Genomic DNA, 16,497 nt, shown 5'->3' with positions numbered 1-16,497 from the left:
GCAAAGGTCGGTACACAATACAATTTTACAATAATACAATACTGACTGACTAGAGTACATATATATCGTGCTGGTCCGCAACATATGAAATATAGCTCTCAAATAGCTCACTAGCTAAAGCACAAGTAATGACAATTAACAAGACAGACAAAAGACAGACAGACGGAATGCTCAGCCAATCTAGTTGCTGTTTCAGCGACGGCAACATTCACACTGAGATAGACAAGACTAACAGGTAGGAGCAAACTAATGGCAACCACTGCTATCGTTCATCCTCAAGAACAAGGCTAGATGGAATACTACCAGTCACCAACGTGGTGCTTGCAGAATCTAACTATCAGGATCAGAAGGACTTCACTGACCCCCGCAGGTCAGCAAACGTCCAGCAGACATGACAATACAGAGCAAGGCATTATACATTTACGATAACAACTTTCACAGCATAGACCTAACGACAACTCAGAGAGCTGAATGCTATGTCGGGTGGGGTCTAAAATCGGAGGCAGACTTTTATGCTGGCATCAGCCAATGGATGTAGGTATGCAAATTCCCACACAGCTGAATGGTAATCATTCAATCCTGAGCTGGTTTGATTACCATTTGCTAGCTGAAAGACTACTATAACAAATGCATGCAGTACTATGCAACAACATGCATGCAGGAAATCCAGGGCTATCTGGCTGGAGTTCAACTGCAGCAAACCATAGGAGGAATCCTGACAGCATCTTGAACTGCTCTGAACTGCAGAGTGATTGTGTAATATCCGAGGCAGCTGCGGCGAACAGCACCGCCGCCGCAGCTGCCTCCATGCGGGCATCCATCCGTTTGGCGTGCAGGACGCCGAGGACGGAACGTTCTCCCATGCAGGGGGCTGCCATAGCGCACGGGCGCGCACATAGACGAGAACTTTATGCGGGGAGGAAGACCTGCTGGTCGGCTGACGTCAGAGGAGACCCACGGCGCCCAGGATTGGCTGTTGAGAGGAGGGTGTGCCAGTGAGATCTCCTCTGTTTCATAAGCAGCCGGGCTACATTGATGCTTTGTCTGTCGTCGTGAATACTTGCGTGTTAGCGCGCAGACCTTAGATAGCTTCCCTGGTGTTGATCCTACGGATTTCACACCAAGTTAGGAATTCCTCTTGTTATTGTTATTGTATAGACTAGATCCGGGGTGTTGATACCAAGGACGTCACACCCAGGCTAGGATATTACTATTGTACTGATCTCCTGTATTTGACTCTGGCTAGCACTCTGACTTTGTACCTGTCTTCTGATCCTGTACTTCTGCCCATCTGTCTATCCGTTGCTGAACCTCTGCCTGATTACCGATTACTCTCTTGTCTCACGATTTTGTATATACTTACCTCTCTGTTGCCGAACCTTGCCTGCCTGACCACTCTACTCACCAGTGGGCCCTCGCCACTGGTGAGGTACTGCTTACACCAGCTCCTCTGGTGAAACCGTTTTGTTAAGCTGTTGTACAGCTCCAACTACCTGCTCTAGTAGAGCATCTGTCATTAAAGTTATTGTATCTCCTTGGCTGCTGTTTAGTCTGGGTCACCCGCCCCACGGGTGTCCTCGAGCCTGCAGTAGTGTCTGAATCACTTGCTCCCTGGGAGATTCAGTTTCTTCGTTATTGTACTCTCCAGCCTGCTGGAACTTGTACGCTAGTGCACGGTTAGTGTACTGTTAGTACCTCAACAGCTCCTCTGGCGAGGTCTGACCTAACTAATAAAGTTACAGTTGCACCCAAACACTTACACTGGTTAGGTGTCCAGAGGTTAGTCATACTTGTATTATTGGTGATTCTGCAGATCATTAATAATCAGGTATACGTCTGTATTGTTGGTGATACTTGCAGATCACCAATAATCAGACACTCTGTGTGCAGACACCCATCATTACAGATTGCAAATTACAATAAAACTCACTGCGAATGCGCAACCAAATGCAAACAGACAAGTCAGAACTGCCCAGTTGCAGCTCCACTGCAAGCGACAGAACATGCTACAGGAGAGATCCTGACAATACTTCTGTTTTTATTGATTTTAATAAAAAACTTTTTTAACCACTTGCGTACCAGTAGTCTCTGCTGATACCAGAAAAAGGGCCTTACTGATGTCTTGCAGCATGGACTCGCCATTAACCCAGCTCTCCTGTTGCTGCAGCCCACTCACTCTGCAGTCACTATGACAGCAGAGCTCTGTGAGCAATTTCATTGAGATTGGCTCAAAGTGATCATGGGGTCAGGAGCCGGCTCCTGACCGGCTCACGAAGCTCTGCTGTCATAGTGGCAGAACGAGAGGCCTGCAGCAACAGAAGAGCGTCGCGATCTGCGCTAATGGCAGGTCCGTGCGGCATTGTAATTTAGATCTACATCTTGGCAGGAATAAACAATTTCAATTACCGTGGTCTGGAAGCGGTTAATAATACATCTGAGCGGTAAGTGGGATCAGATGGTTATACTCGTAAAGAATAAATACATAATGATACAATTATAGATTAATATTTATTTGTGTGCCAACTCCCGGCACTGAAAAGTCAGCTGTACAGTAAAGGATATTGGCTCTAGGATGCACACAGACATAGAGTAATATTGTTAATATAAAGCTTTATGAAATCACATAGAAATACACATAAACTCTCTAAAAATGAAGGTAGTCTTTCTCCAAAATAGGACACATCCTGCAGGCGTTTACATAGCATTTGTACAGGCTTCTAGGGCTGCAGGGTGTGTCATATTCTTCGTATTGAGAGAGACTACCTTGATTTTTTTAGATACATCTACAGTATATGATTTAACCTCTCTGGCGGTACGCAGTTTGAGATGCTGCGTCTGCGGGAGGATTTTTTAAATAAAATTTTAATAAAATGCTTAAGCTAGCAGTTTGCTAGCTAGCTGTGGCCCCCAAGTCCCCCGGCACCGCTCTGATCCCCCCGATTGCCGCTAGCAATATTTACCCGTCCTCGATCCCGCGAGAGCCGCATCTTCACCCTTTAGCTTCAGTCATCGCCATGGCGACGATCGGACATGACGTCATAATCAATCCCGATCCTACCCATAGTGAAGCCTGGAGCTGATTGGGAGGCTGCGCCATCGCGGGATCCCTGGGGGGTGCGTATAACAGCGGCGACCGGTGGGGACCGGAGGGACTTGTGGGGCATCGTTAGCTAGCAAAGTGCTAGCTTAAGCATTTTATTCATATTTTATTTTTTAAAAAAAACCTCCGGGGGCCATGTGATCCTCTCTGGTAGCTAGCCCGAACGTAGGTTGGGCTTACTGCCAGGGAGGTTAACAAAGCTGGGTGTTCATATTACATGAAGGTAAGCCTGGGTAAGTATTAACCCTCCCTCACCCGCCAGCCCGGCTGCTGCACCCTCCCTCAAACTCTGGTATGGCCGACTTCGCGTCCCCACATCCCCCCCCCCCCCCCCCCAGACCCCCATCCTCAGCGGATTTTGCCCCTTAACGGTCTGTTTCTTTACTAGTGTAAAGAAACTTCCATACTCCCATTGCCCCCAATGCAGTGCTTAATCTTCTGTTTCCAGTCTGCTGGGCTCAGTGGTCCAGAAAAAATGGGGCTGCCGCAAACTTGCGGTCCATTCAGTAAACTGATATGAAGGGTTCTATTGGTTAACATTGGATCTGTTCACATCCGTTCCGTTATTACAGTATCCGTTTCGATCTGTTCCTCAAACGGACCGTTTTTGGTAACATCAGTGTGAACCGAGCCTTACATCTTTCAGTATTGAAACATACTGGATGCTACAGATGTACTTTAAATTGAAAGGGGGCCTGAAGTGAGAAGCATAAACTTATGATAGCTGCCATATTTATTTCATTTTAAACAATACCAGCTGCCTGACTGCCTTGCTGATCTCTTTGGCTGCAGTCGTGCGTCTGAATCACACATCTGAAACAAGCATGCATCTAATCCAGCATGCAGTTAATCCAGTCCGACTTGGGTAAGAGCAGCTAATCTGCATGCTTATTCAAGGTCTGTAGCTTGAAGTACGGTAATACTGTAGAATCAAAGGATCAGCAGGACAGCCAGGCAATGTGCATTGTTTAACCTCCCTGGCGGTATGATTATTTCCAGATTATTTTTACAAAAGCACTGCAATTTTTTCACAAGCATTCAGACCCTAAAAATCATACCGCTTGATAGATCTGCGGCAGCCCTGCACATTCCACACCTCCAATGCATCCAACTCGGAATAACTGCTCTGAGCTGCGGATTTCTGTCCTGGGCCTGACTCAGGGTTACTGCTAAGGAGGTTAAACGGAAATACAATACATATGTCAGTCGTTATATTCTCTCACTTCAAGTGTGTTTTAATCTTCGTTCAGTTTTGTCACATAAAAAAAGGTTTTAGTTTTCTCATAGCCTGTGGGTCGCTGTATTTCATTTATGCTGCATAATATGTGATTGATGGATTGGTATTTATACCTCACTTCATTCGAACAGGTTGTTGAAATTGCTAAAGGTCACCACCAACCCTCATTCAAGTTATAGACATTCTGCGTTCTGTACGTCATTGATTAACATAAAACAGTAGGATGTAGGTAATGTAATCTTGCAATTTTGAACCACAGTACTACAGGTACATTATACTCAGGGCCGGCCATAGGTTTCACAGTGCCCTGAGCGTAACCAGATTTTGGTGCCCCCCCTTCATCCTCTTCCTACGTACGCACGCACACATGCAGATCACACAGACACAGATCACACACCCACACACACACACACAAATGCAGATCACACAGACACAGATCACACGCTCACACACACGTAGATCACAGAGACACAGATCACACACACATACACACATGCAGATCACACACACACACACACACACATGCAGATCACACACATGTAGATCACACACATGTAGATCTCACACAGACACATGTAGATCTCACACACACACATGCAGATCACACAGACACAGATCTCACACACACGCAGATCACACAGACACAGATCACACACACACACGCAGATCACACAGACACAGATCACACACACACACACACACACACACACACACACACACACACACACACACACACACACACACACACACACACACACACACACACACACACACACACACACACACGCAGATCACACAGACACAGATCACACACACACACGCACACACACGCACACACACACACACACGCACACATGCAGATCACACAGACACAGATCACACACGCAGATCACACAGACATACACACACATGCAAATCACACAGACACAGATCACACACACACACGCAGATCACACAGACACAGAACACACACACACACACACACACACACACACACACACACACACACACACACACACACACACACACACAGATCACACAGACACAGATCACACACGCAGATCACACACTCAGATCACACATGCAGATCACACACATACACACACATGCAGATCACACAGACACAGATAACACACACACACACACACACACACACATCAAATACACACGCAGATCACACGCACACATGCAGATCACACACACACAGATCACACACACACGCAGATCATACACACATACACACATGCAGATCACACAGACACAGATCACATACACACAAACACAAACACATGCAGATCACACACACACATGCAGATCACACACACACACACACACACACACACACACACACACACACACACACACACACACACACACACACACACACACATGCACACATGCAGATCACACAGACACAGATCACACACGCAGATCACACAGACATACACACACATGCAAATCACACAGACACAGATCACACACACACACATCAAATACACACGCAGATCACACACACACATGCAGATCACACACACACACATGCAGATCACACACACACACACATGCAGATCTCATACACATGCAGATCACACAGACACAGATCACACACACACGCAGATCACACACACATGCAGATCACACACATACACACATGCAGATCACACACAAGCAGATCACATACAAGCAGATCACACACAAGCAGATCACACAGGGCCTCCCCCCTCACAGAATGTCCCCTGGAGTCAAATAAGAGGCCCCCTGGCACACAGCTTCCCTCCCTCCAATAAAAGTGTCTTCCCCTCCTTCCCTCTGATTAATGTGCCCCGCTCTGAGCTCCTCTAAGTTCCCTTTCCTCCCTCCCTCCCTCCAATGTAGAGAACGGTGCAGGCAGTGTCTCTCACCGTCCATCTCACAAACAGCGGCGTTGCTCAGCTCCCGGGGCATTCTTCTGAATTGTAAGGGCTTTGCTTGATGACCTCATCAAGCAAGGACCCTTAAAGCCACAATTCAGAAGAATGCTCGGGGAGTTGAGCAACGCCACTGTTTGCGAGATGAACGGTGAGAGACACTGCCTGCACTGTTCTCTACATTGGAGGGAGGGAGGGAAGGGAACTGAGAGGAGCTCAGATTGGGGCACATTAATCAGAGGGAAGCTGTGCGGCGGGGAAGACACTTTTATTGGAGGCAGGGAAGCTGTGTGCCCCCCTGGAAACCGGCGCCCTGAGCTCCAGTCGCTCAGGTCAAAGGCCGGCCATGATTATACTATATCTTTACACTATTTTATTTACAAGTTGCATTGCATATTATTTTTTTTTTATTGAACAAACAAATATAAACTAAACCAGAACAACAAATAAAGAATGAGGGTTGCTATAGGCAACAAAAGCAAATGCTTCCCACATAGGAGGGGCAGGGCAGTTTAATCTTGCTCGCATGAGAAGCTGTTTTGTGTGAACTAAGGACTGGTACCCTCTACTCCTGTCAATAGTATCACATGATACATATTGTGACAGTTTACCAATCGGGAAGGGGGGGAGGTGGCTTAGTGAGGAAGGGGTGGGCTTAATTTATGTTTCGGACTTAAAGGGAACCTAAACTGAGAAGGATATGGATTTTTTTTCTTTTAAAATAATACCAGTTGCTTGACTCTCCTGCTGATCCTGTGTCTCTAATACTTTTAGCCACAACCCCTCAACAAGCATGCAGATCAGGTGCTCTGACTGAAGTCAGACTGGATTAGCTGCGTGCTTGTTTCAGGTGTGTGAGCTACTACTGCAGCCAAAGAGATCAGCAGGGCTGACAAGCAACTGGTATTGTTTAAAAGGAAACATCCATAGCCATCTCAGTTAAGGTTCCTTTTAAGTTCATCCCATACAGATGCCATTATTGATTAATCCACTATAAACACACTCACTAACAATGTGATAGGCTAAAAGGTTACTTTTTTAAAATATGTGTTTGCACAGAGGGAGAGGCCAGTTGCTTGGCAGTTAGCAATAGCCCTTATTTCCCACACTGCAATGAGGTTCACAAACAGTAAACTGTCAGAGCCATGGCACTGACATCACTGCAGAAGTCTCTGGTGGTCTATTTGATGAAAAGTAAAGATTTCTTGTGGGAAAGGGGGTATTGGCTGTTGACTGGGATGAAGTTCAATGTTGTGTTTAAGTTCCTCTAGAGATTGGAAGCTAAACTTTTTTTTTTTTTCTACTTTTTACAAAACTTGATTTATCTCTGAACAGTTTCCGCAGGCATTTTTAAAAAGCTGAAATATTAAGCATCCTATTTTTTTTTTAACTTATCTGTAAAAATGATGTGTTTAGTATAAGCACTTTGATGCCAAAAGGTATTTTGTGCCTGACTGCTGTTATAATTACAGTAAAGTGTTTTACTACTTAATTTTATTAGGCACAACTACCGGGTTTAGTGCTAATTTATGAGAGTTTAAAAATCTTCTCGCAAATTGGGAGCAAGAGGGGTGATTGGTTAATTAAGTACTCACAATGCCATGAGCAGAACAAAACAAATCCCTATAAATACCACAAATTAGTCTATTAGTTGTCTTTTCTGATAATGAAAAAAATATTCTGCAAAGGAAGGTGTACAAGTTCCCAAACACATTAGTGTGTGGTTAGACATGAAATGGTGATTTGACTGCCCCCAGGTCTCTGGATCTGCCCCCAGGAGCTTAAATATGACTGTGTTCATGATAATGATTTTCCAAAAGCATTTTCTGCCTTGTGATGAGAGACCCCAGCCTAACACTTTCTGCATGGCTAGAGGCATACTGTATTATTGTTGTTGTTATATTATTATTATTATTGATTTGTTTCCTGCCAAGATCTTCTCTGGTCCTTTACAAATAAATAATAATAAACAATATGGATAATACACAGTTGGATAACATACTGTGCCACGTAAATAGATTTGACAGAAAAGTAGATACAGCAGTACCACAATACAGTAGGAGAGAGAGCAATACCCTTATGACGTTACAGTCTACAAAGACAAAACATTTGTAAAGTGATTTTCTCTCATAGGACTCAAAGCACATATGTATGTCTCAGACCAGTAATAAGTAGAGGTGTAGATTGTGCTGCAAATAAAAAAGCTACATGTTCATACTAAACAGGCTAAACACTTGGCCTTTCAATTTGTAAATAAAGAACTGCGGAGTTGGAGCTATTGTTTGAGTGTGGTAGAGAGTTTCAAAGGAGAAGGGCAGCATGACAAAAGGCTCTGGTTCCAAATGTTTGAGGTGGACTCTGCAAGTGACCATGTTTTAGATGGTGTTGATCTAAGGTTGTGGAAGGAGTGGTGTAGCTATTAAAAATCATTCAGTTAACCAGCACCAAAATTGTGTAGGTATTTAAAGGGCTAAATTATGTTACATAATAAACTCTTCTGCTAGTAGTTGCAATTAATTGGATGCTAATCAGATGCTATTGGTGTTAACCAATTCAAATGCTAAGAACTGCGACACACTGGAATAGCAGTAACTAGTTGCCAAACTGTGCCATAGTTCTTAGCCATCTCAAAATTTTATAAGTACCTGCTGTTTATCATCTCAGTAGCTGTAACCAGTAGCAACTAAATCTCTTACGTGACATAATTCTAAGGAATAATAGGTAGACAAAAGAATTAAGGGGTCTAATGCACCAAGCAGTAGTAAAATTTCTGTGCGCAAGAGGCGCATGTTAATTTTACTAGTACTAATGGCAGTAGGGCAGCCACCAGGGTTCCTGACTTGTATGGCAATATGGGGTATGCTGCACATTACCATAGCAGCTCATGCGTAACATTGTTAATGGGCATTGCACTGATGGGGTAACGTACACTGCTCCCCTGTCATTAGTACCAGTAGTTCCAGTAGTTTTGCCTTGCGCTGCTTGCTCATGCAGTTGTACTGCTGTTTTGTACATCAGGCCCATGGTCACCTAAGTTAAATAACAGTAAAATTATTTAATTTATACTCCCAAACATGGGCTACCAATCAGGAAACCGCTACACAGGCATGTGGGGAAATTAGACCTGACCCCACTCAGGTGAAGAAGTTGTGCTCCGTAGATTGGAAAAAGGTGGTTACAATCCTCCACCAAGGGTGGACTGTATTATGAACTGTAGGTTGGAACAGGGGTGCCAGTATAAGTATAAAATATATTAAAAACCATTTAACAGAGGAGGTAGTGGTGGACTTACCTCCCCAAAGTAGACAGAATTCTGTTGATTTTTGTCAACAAGTAGCTTCATTCAAACTCCACAGTGAAACGCATTTCGCAGGTACAATCCTGCTTCATCAGGCAATAATTGGAGCAAACTATTCTAGGTCCCTTAGGAAGCCAAGTGCCTCTATCTGACAATTTTGCCTTGATAAAGGGACCCAATGTGGTCCTGAAACATTAGCTTCTATGTCCTAATTGGACCTGCCACACACAGCTCAGTTCCAAATACCACACAGGTATGGTCATGTCACGGCCATGGTACATATACTGCTGGTTACAGTGCCGGGCTTCCTTCTTCCAATCTTAGTTAATCTGCTTGGCCGTTAGTAATGGAAACACTTTTTCTCGGACAACCTTACCACTTAAATATGCCAGGTAGTCTTGATTGCCATTGGTGTGTTCTTAGACATAGAATCACAGTTACAAATATGCTGGTTCTCGATCCTCATCTCCACCCATTAAAGTTTCTCTACAGGCTAATTTTACTCAACCATAATAATTAAGAAAATAATCAATGTGAAACCTATTGATCTTTTCTGTATAGCCTATTGGTAAGTGTTTTCAGCCATTTCAAGCCAAAGCAAGCATTTTCTGCTAAAGTTGCTACACTTACAGCCATCCTTTTGTCAACATTTAACACAACATTGGAAGAAAACTTAGTGGGAAAACCAAATACTGATGTGAGCATCAGGGGCATAAAGAGATAATTTGCATATTCAGCAGTGATGCATTGTGGGTAACCACAGTTGCTCATTTAATGCTGAATGATCACAAATACCTTCTGTTTTAAGTGATGGAACAGAGTGGTCTGTCAGATAGGCACCCAGTATAACAAGGTAGGACTCTTTACTAAAGAAAAACATGCAGAGATATGTCATGCACCACCATCAGGAAATGCAGTTTGCTTTGAGCAAGCAATACATTTGCGTAACTTTTTTCCATAGATTTCTGCAGAATTTCAAGGCTACAGCTCCATGCCACCAGCACATCATCAATATAGGAAAGCCAAAATGTTGCATGCACCCGAGCTCCTGCATGTCATACGCCATCGGCTGCTTGTGTCATTATTTATCTTGACGTACATTTGAGCACTTAGGTAAAATGGCCCTAAACCTTTGCCATACCTTTTTACTCATCGACAAAGCAACATGCAGAGTTTGGGGTTTCATTGGGTTTCCATTACCTAAAAAATTGGGGTTTAGTTGGGGTAAGTATTTATGATAAGATGACCATCACCTTGTAAAGTACTGGTAGACAGCACTCCTGTAGAACGTACGTGAGATGTGCCAGGTCAGGGAGGCAGGCAACACTCCTGGCTCCAACTTCAGTTCAAAACGTGAAGACCGGCACCATCAAGTTGTATAAACGCTCTTTATTGTGTTAGACACCTTGACATAAGTAAGCGAGGTTTCGAAGGGGACCCCCTCCAATCTCAAGTCAGTGTCGCTTACTTATGTCAATGTGTCTAAAGGTGGCCACACACCATACCATTTTTTAAATACTGTATCTGTTAAATTTAAAGAGACTCTGTAACATTAAAAAGATCCCCTGGGGGGTACTCACCTCGGGTGGGGGAAGCCTCCGGATCCTAATGAGGCTTCCCACGCCGTCCTCTGTCCCACGGGGGTCTCTCCGCAGCCCTCCGAACAGCCGGCGACTGTGCCGACTGTTAGTTTAATATTTACCTTTGCTGGCTCCAGCGGGGGGCGCTGTGGAGGCTTTCCGTTCCGAACTACACGGAAATACCCGATCTCAGTCGGGTCCGCTCTACTGCGCAGGCGCCGGAAACTTGCGCCTGCGCAGTAGAGCAGACCCGACGGCGATCGGGTATTTCCGTGTAGTTCGGAGCCGACAGCCGTCAGAGCGCCTGCGCTGGAGCCAGGAAGGTAAATAATGACGTCACCGCTGCCCGGACTCCACGGAGGGCTGCAGCGAGACCCCTGACGGATGGAGGACGGCGTGGGAAGCCTCATTAGGATCCGGAGGCTTCCCCCACCCGAGGTGAGTACCCCCCAGGGGATCTTTTTATGTTACAGATCCTCTTTAAGAATTGCAATACATTTTTCTGACTGAGTGTAACATTTCAAAAATATGACCAATGTACCACACATGTGTGTTCAATTTTTCCCCATGATAAAAATGATTGGAAACTCTGACAAAATTGCTAGGGTGTGTATATTAATACATTGACAATCTAACACAAACGCCATACAATCTTTAGAAAGATTGAAGAAAAATATCTGGCATTCCGGATCGATAAAAATCGAAGAAAAACGGGATATCCAGTCGGATTTTTCTGTCAAATGAAAAAAAAAGCTTTCGCTTTTTTTGGGAGATCCGATCGTTTTTATCAAATTGCCGAAAAATCGGATCATTTTATGGTATCGTGTGTGGCCACCTTTACACAACAAAGAGCATTTATACAACTTGATGGTGCCGGTCTTCACGTTTTGAAGATGAACATCACCAGCAAAACACACTCACAACTGTACTTCTCAACTCAAACCATATTTTATATTGGTATTGTTAAAAAAGTTTATTTTATACAATATTACTACTAAATACATACAGTATAATAAAATTGACAGTATTTTGTCTCACCAAAAAGGTAAATAGCAATGGACATGAATACATATGCAATAACAATGCTTCCATGTATCATAAAATCCTACTTCCTCTCATCTCCAAAAGATTAGCCACAGCATGATAACCTTTATGGAATAAAAAAACATTTCTTAATTACAAATAACGGAAATCCTAAAAAAACAAACAAACAAAAAAGGATTTATGTGGTTTTGTTTCTGCAGAAGGGACCAAAAGGGTTACACCTTATTGTTTACTATATGCAGTGCTGCCTCAGCAGAGTTCTCCTGCAATATATTCACAGTTGCTGATAACTACTAATTAGACGGGTTAATCTGCCTAAACAAACACAGAACACAGAGAAGTGAATTTTTTCATTGTGTGCTGTGCAGGAGTCCATTTAATCTTTTGCCGACCGCGTCACGCCGATGGGCGTGGGCGCGGCGGCAGCCCCAGGACCGCCTAACGCCAATTGGCGTAAAGTCCTGAGGATCTGTTTTGCAGGAGATCGCGCGCAGGCTGAGCGCGCATCTCCTGCTTGGGGGGTGGAGCTCCACCCTGCCTTCGGTCTCCGAGTGGCTATTGTCGCTCGGGAGACTAATAGATGGCGTGATCGCCGTCTATTTCTATGTACAGCGCTGCGATCGGCAGCAGCACTGTACTGGGGACAGCCGTGTCACACGGCTGTCCCCCTGGGGGACAAGAGAGCGATCGGCTCTCATAGGCAGAAGCCTATGACAGCTGATCGCCATAATTGGCTGGCTGTGGGGAGGGAGGGAACAGTTTTAAAGAAGCAGCTTTTTTTTTTTTTTTAAAAAAGCTAACAATAATATTAATTTAAAAAAAAAAATAAACATGGGGGAGCGATCAGACCCCACCAACAGAGAGCTCTGTTGGTGGGGAGAAAAGGGGGGGGGGGGGGAATCACTTGTGTGATGTGTTGTGCGGCCCTGCAGCTTAGCCTTAAAGCTGCAGTGAGCTATTATACTAAAAATGGCCTGGTCACTAGGGGGGTTTAGCCCTGCAGTCCTCAAGAGGTTAAATTTTAGGTTGTAATGCTATAAAAGAGAACAAACACTGAGGGGAGTGAATACTTTTGCAGGACACTGCATATTTGCCATTTGTCTTGCATTTTTTTATGTCTATTCTGTATGTCTGTATTGGTTGTACTACATTTCTTTTTCTGAAATGATTACAGCTGCTATTTTGTTTTCTCTTGTAGTCACAGAGATCTCCAGTCTCTTCCCAGCGAGCTGCATCTCACAGGCCTGAAGTGGTGGACGATTTTCTGCGCAATTTTCTGATTAAGATGGGAATGATGAAAACCTTGGAGTGCTTTCAAACAGAATGGTAGATTTTCTTGTGTCTAGTGCAACAACATCTGAGGGTTTTAAAAGCTATCAGAATTGCTTGAAGCCTACTGTTTCATCATCATTATTACTGGACTGGGGTTAAGAAAACTGGAAGGAAATCTGTAATTGTGCTCTGAAAAAAACAATGGCTCTTCCTTCTTCTAATGCTGCTTTCCCTACTGCCAGACTTTAGATTCCAGTTAAAGAGAGCCTGGCAGGATGGAATTCCTTTAAAGAGGATCTGTAACATCAAAACATCCCCTGGGGGGTACTCACCTCGGGTGGGGGAAGCCTCCGGATCCTAATGAGGCTTCACACGCCGTCCTCTGTCCCTCGGGGGTCTCGCTGCAGCCCTCCGTGAAAGATGACGTCAATATTTACCTTCCCGGCTCCTGCGCAGGCGCTCTCCGAAGTAGGCGGAAATACCCGATCGCCGTCGGGTCTGCTCTACTGCGCAGGCGCAAGTTTCCGGCGCCTGCGCAGTAGAGCGGACCCGACTGAGATCGGGTATTTCCGTGTAGTTCGGAGCCGAAAGCAGCCACAGCGCCCCCGCTGGAGCCAGCAAAGGTAAATATTGAACTGACAGTCGGCACAGTCGCCGGCTGTTCGGAGGGCTGCAGCGAGACCCCCGTGGGACAGAGGAAGGCGTGGGAAGCCTCATTAGGATCCGGAGGCTTCCCCCACCCGAGGTAAGTACCCCCCAGGGGATGTTTTTGATGTTACAGAGTCTCTTTAAGGACAGCTGTAGTGAAAGGAGTATGGAGGCTGCCATATTTTTTTTTCCTTTTGCACGGTATCAGTTGCCTGGCAACCTTGCTAATCTACAGCAAAGTCCTCATTATCCGGCACCCACAGGGATTGGCTGATGCCGGATAAGTGTGCTTTCTGGTTGCTTGAGACTGAATGTTAGAAAAAAGGCCTAGTTAATACAGTACAATCCCCGACTCTATACATACCATGAACTCTGTATTAAATATTAAAATACAGTATTTGAAAGTATAATAACCTTGTGAGGGCCATGGAATGCAGTCTTTAAGCACAGCAGAGCCTCCAATAGCCTAAGAAGTTGGCCTTCAACACCATAGTACTGCCAAAGATATGTTCTGGTTGGACGAGACTTCTGGTTAGTTGAGTTCTGGATAACTGGGAATCTGCTGTATTTGGCTGCAGTAGTGTTTGAATTACACCAGAAACAAGCATGCAGCTAATCTTGTCAGATCTTCAATAATGTCAGAAACACTTAATCTGCTGCATGCTTGTTCATGCTCTATGGCTAAAAATATTAGAGGCAGAGAATCAGCAGGATAGCCAGGCAACTGGTATTGTTTAAAGAGAAATAAATATGGCAGCCTCCATAGCCCTTTTGCTACAGTTGTCATTTAAGGTGGCCATACACCTATCGATTTTTCTTTTTGATATCCTGCTGATTCGATTACTCTGATAGAATCTGCTAGAAATGGATGTCACGGCTGGCTCAATCAATCAGTCAGCGAATCGATTTTCGGCCCACATTTGTTGATCAGTTGATCGCTCTGGGTGAAAGATATGGATCAGCAGCGGGTCGGGAGAGGCGGCAGATCCATTGCTCATAGCGATGCAATGCATCAAACCGTGCAATGCTGCGGTTACATAGATTTTGAATAGATTTCATGCTGAAGCTATTAAAAAGTGTGTGGCAGTAATAGATCCCTCTCAAATCAAATTTGATCTGATAGGGATCTATCTGATAGTCGATTCTAGTGACTATCTATAAGTGTATAGGCACATTCAGTCTATTTAAAATACTTAAATTCAGGAACTGTAGATATGTTAGAGTCATCTGTGTAGTCTTCATTAAAAACTTGACTGTACATAGCAAACAGGCATTGACTTTGCTCTGACTGTGGAGCTCTTCACTAACCCATAATGTTATGGGACATCTTAGGGCCTTACAGAGCTCCCTATTAGATAATGGAATGGTGGATAGTTGGATCATTGGGGATCATTGCGCTAAGCTTGAGGGATCTCGGGCTGTAGAGAAGAATGTTTTGTGTTTTTAGGGTGACAGTGTTTTAGGCATGTTTATTACTCCTATAAGTTGAATTTGGCCAGGCTGGCTAAAGCCACTACAGTCCCAGGAAGGTACAGTAATAATAGGCATTTCCAAGCTTGGGGAGAAAATGTACAAAACATTAGTTATAGGCATGAGACCTATTTGAATTAAATGGTTTGCTATGTACCTATATTTTATCCTAAGGAATCGGCCACATAATTTTATAAAATGGAATATCTCAAATGATGTCCACCTGCAAATGCTAAGTTACAGTGACAAAGGATGGAGCACAGAGCTCCCAGTATGGTTCTTGTAACAGTTAACCTCCTTAGCGGTAACCTCGAGTCAGGCTCGGGGCTGGAAATCCGCAACTCAAAGCGGTAACCCCTAGCCTGACTCGTGGTAGTCGCACAGCGGGCATTTCAACTCGCCTCCCCCAGGATCCAGACGCCAGCAGCCATTCTCCTGCCTGTTCTCTGAGGCTCTGGATCCCTCTGGTGAGATCTTTATCTGTCGTCATGATGACAGCCCGCAATCTTACTATAGGATTATAGCACCACCTGAAGGACAGAGGGAGAACTGCCACGCTAGATCCCAGGAATGTGAGTAAGTGCAGGGGCTGCAGCAGGCTTTCTGGTGGTATGATATTTTTTCTTGCTTTTAGGGTCTAAAAGCTAATGAAAAATTTGTACCGCTTTTAGACCTTAAAATCGGGAAGGAATCATACTGCCATGGAGACGGTTAATATGAATGTTGCTTTAACTATTTTCATCAGCATCCCCAGCTTCTGCAGGATTCAAGATCTGGCAGTCACATACCACCCAGTTATATAAGGGGTAAACAATGCAATGCTGCCCCATTCGGCTCACTAGAGGACCACTGGTCCAACTTCTCCCAAAAGATGGCTCAGCAGTGATCCTATTGGAACCAAGAGGCCCGATGGATCATTTTCAATTGCCACAGTAATCGAA

At 44.5% G+C, this 16,497-nt stretch overlaps 1 protein-coding gene across 3 annotated transcripts in view; it reads left to right on the top strand.

Moving 5' to 3' along the window:
* Positions 1-16,497, top strand: part of SPAG16 (sperm associated antigen 16) — a 1,402,284-nt gene that overhangs the window by 51,804 nt on the left and 1,333,983 nt on the right. For all 3 annotated transcript variants that reach the window (XM_068245386.1, XM_068245387.1, XM_068245389.1), the window contains exon 4: positions 13,365-13,492. In XM_068245386.1, the coding sequence (XP_068101487.1) occupies positions 13,365-13,492 (128 nt within the window). The remainder of the gene's footprint in view (positions 1-13,364; positions 13,493-16,497) is intronic.

The sequence above is a fragment of the Hyperolius riggenbachi genome, chromosome 7 (assembly GCF_040937935.1).
Source record: "Hyperolius riggenbachi isolate aHypRig1 chromosome 7, aHypRig1.pri, whole genome shotgun sequence".
Taxonomy (NCBI): domain Eukaryota; kingdom Metazoa; phylum Chordata; class Amphibia; order Anura; family Hyperoliidae; genus Hyperolius; species Hyperolius riggenbachi.
The sequence above is the reverse complement of the archived record's forward strand: the minus strand, read 5'-3'. Positions and strand labels throughout refer to the sequence as shown.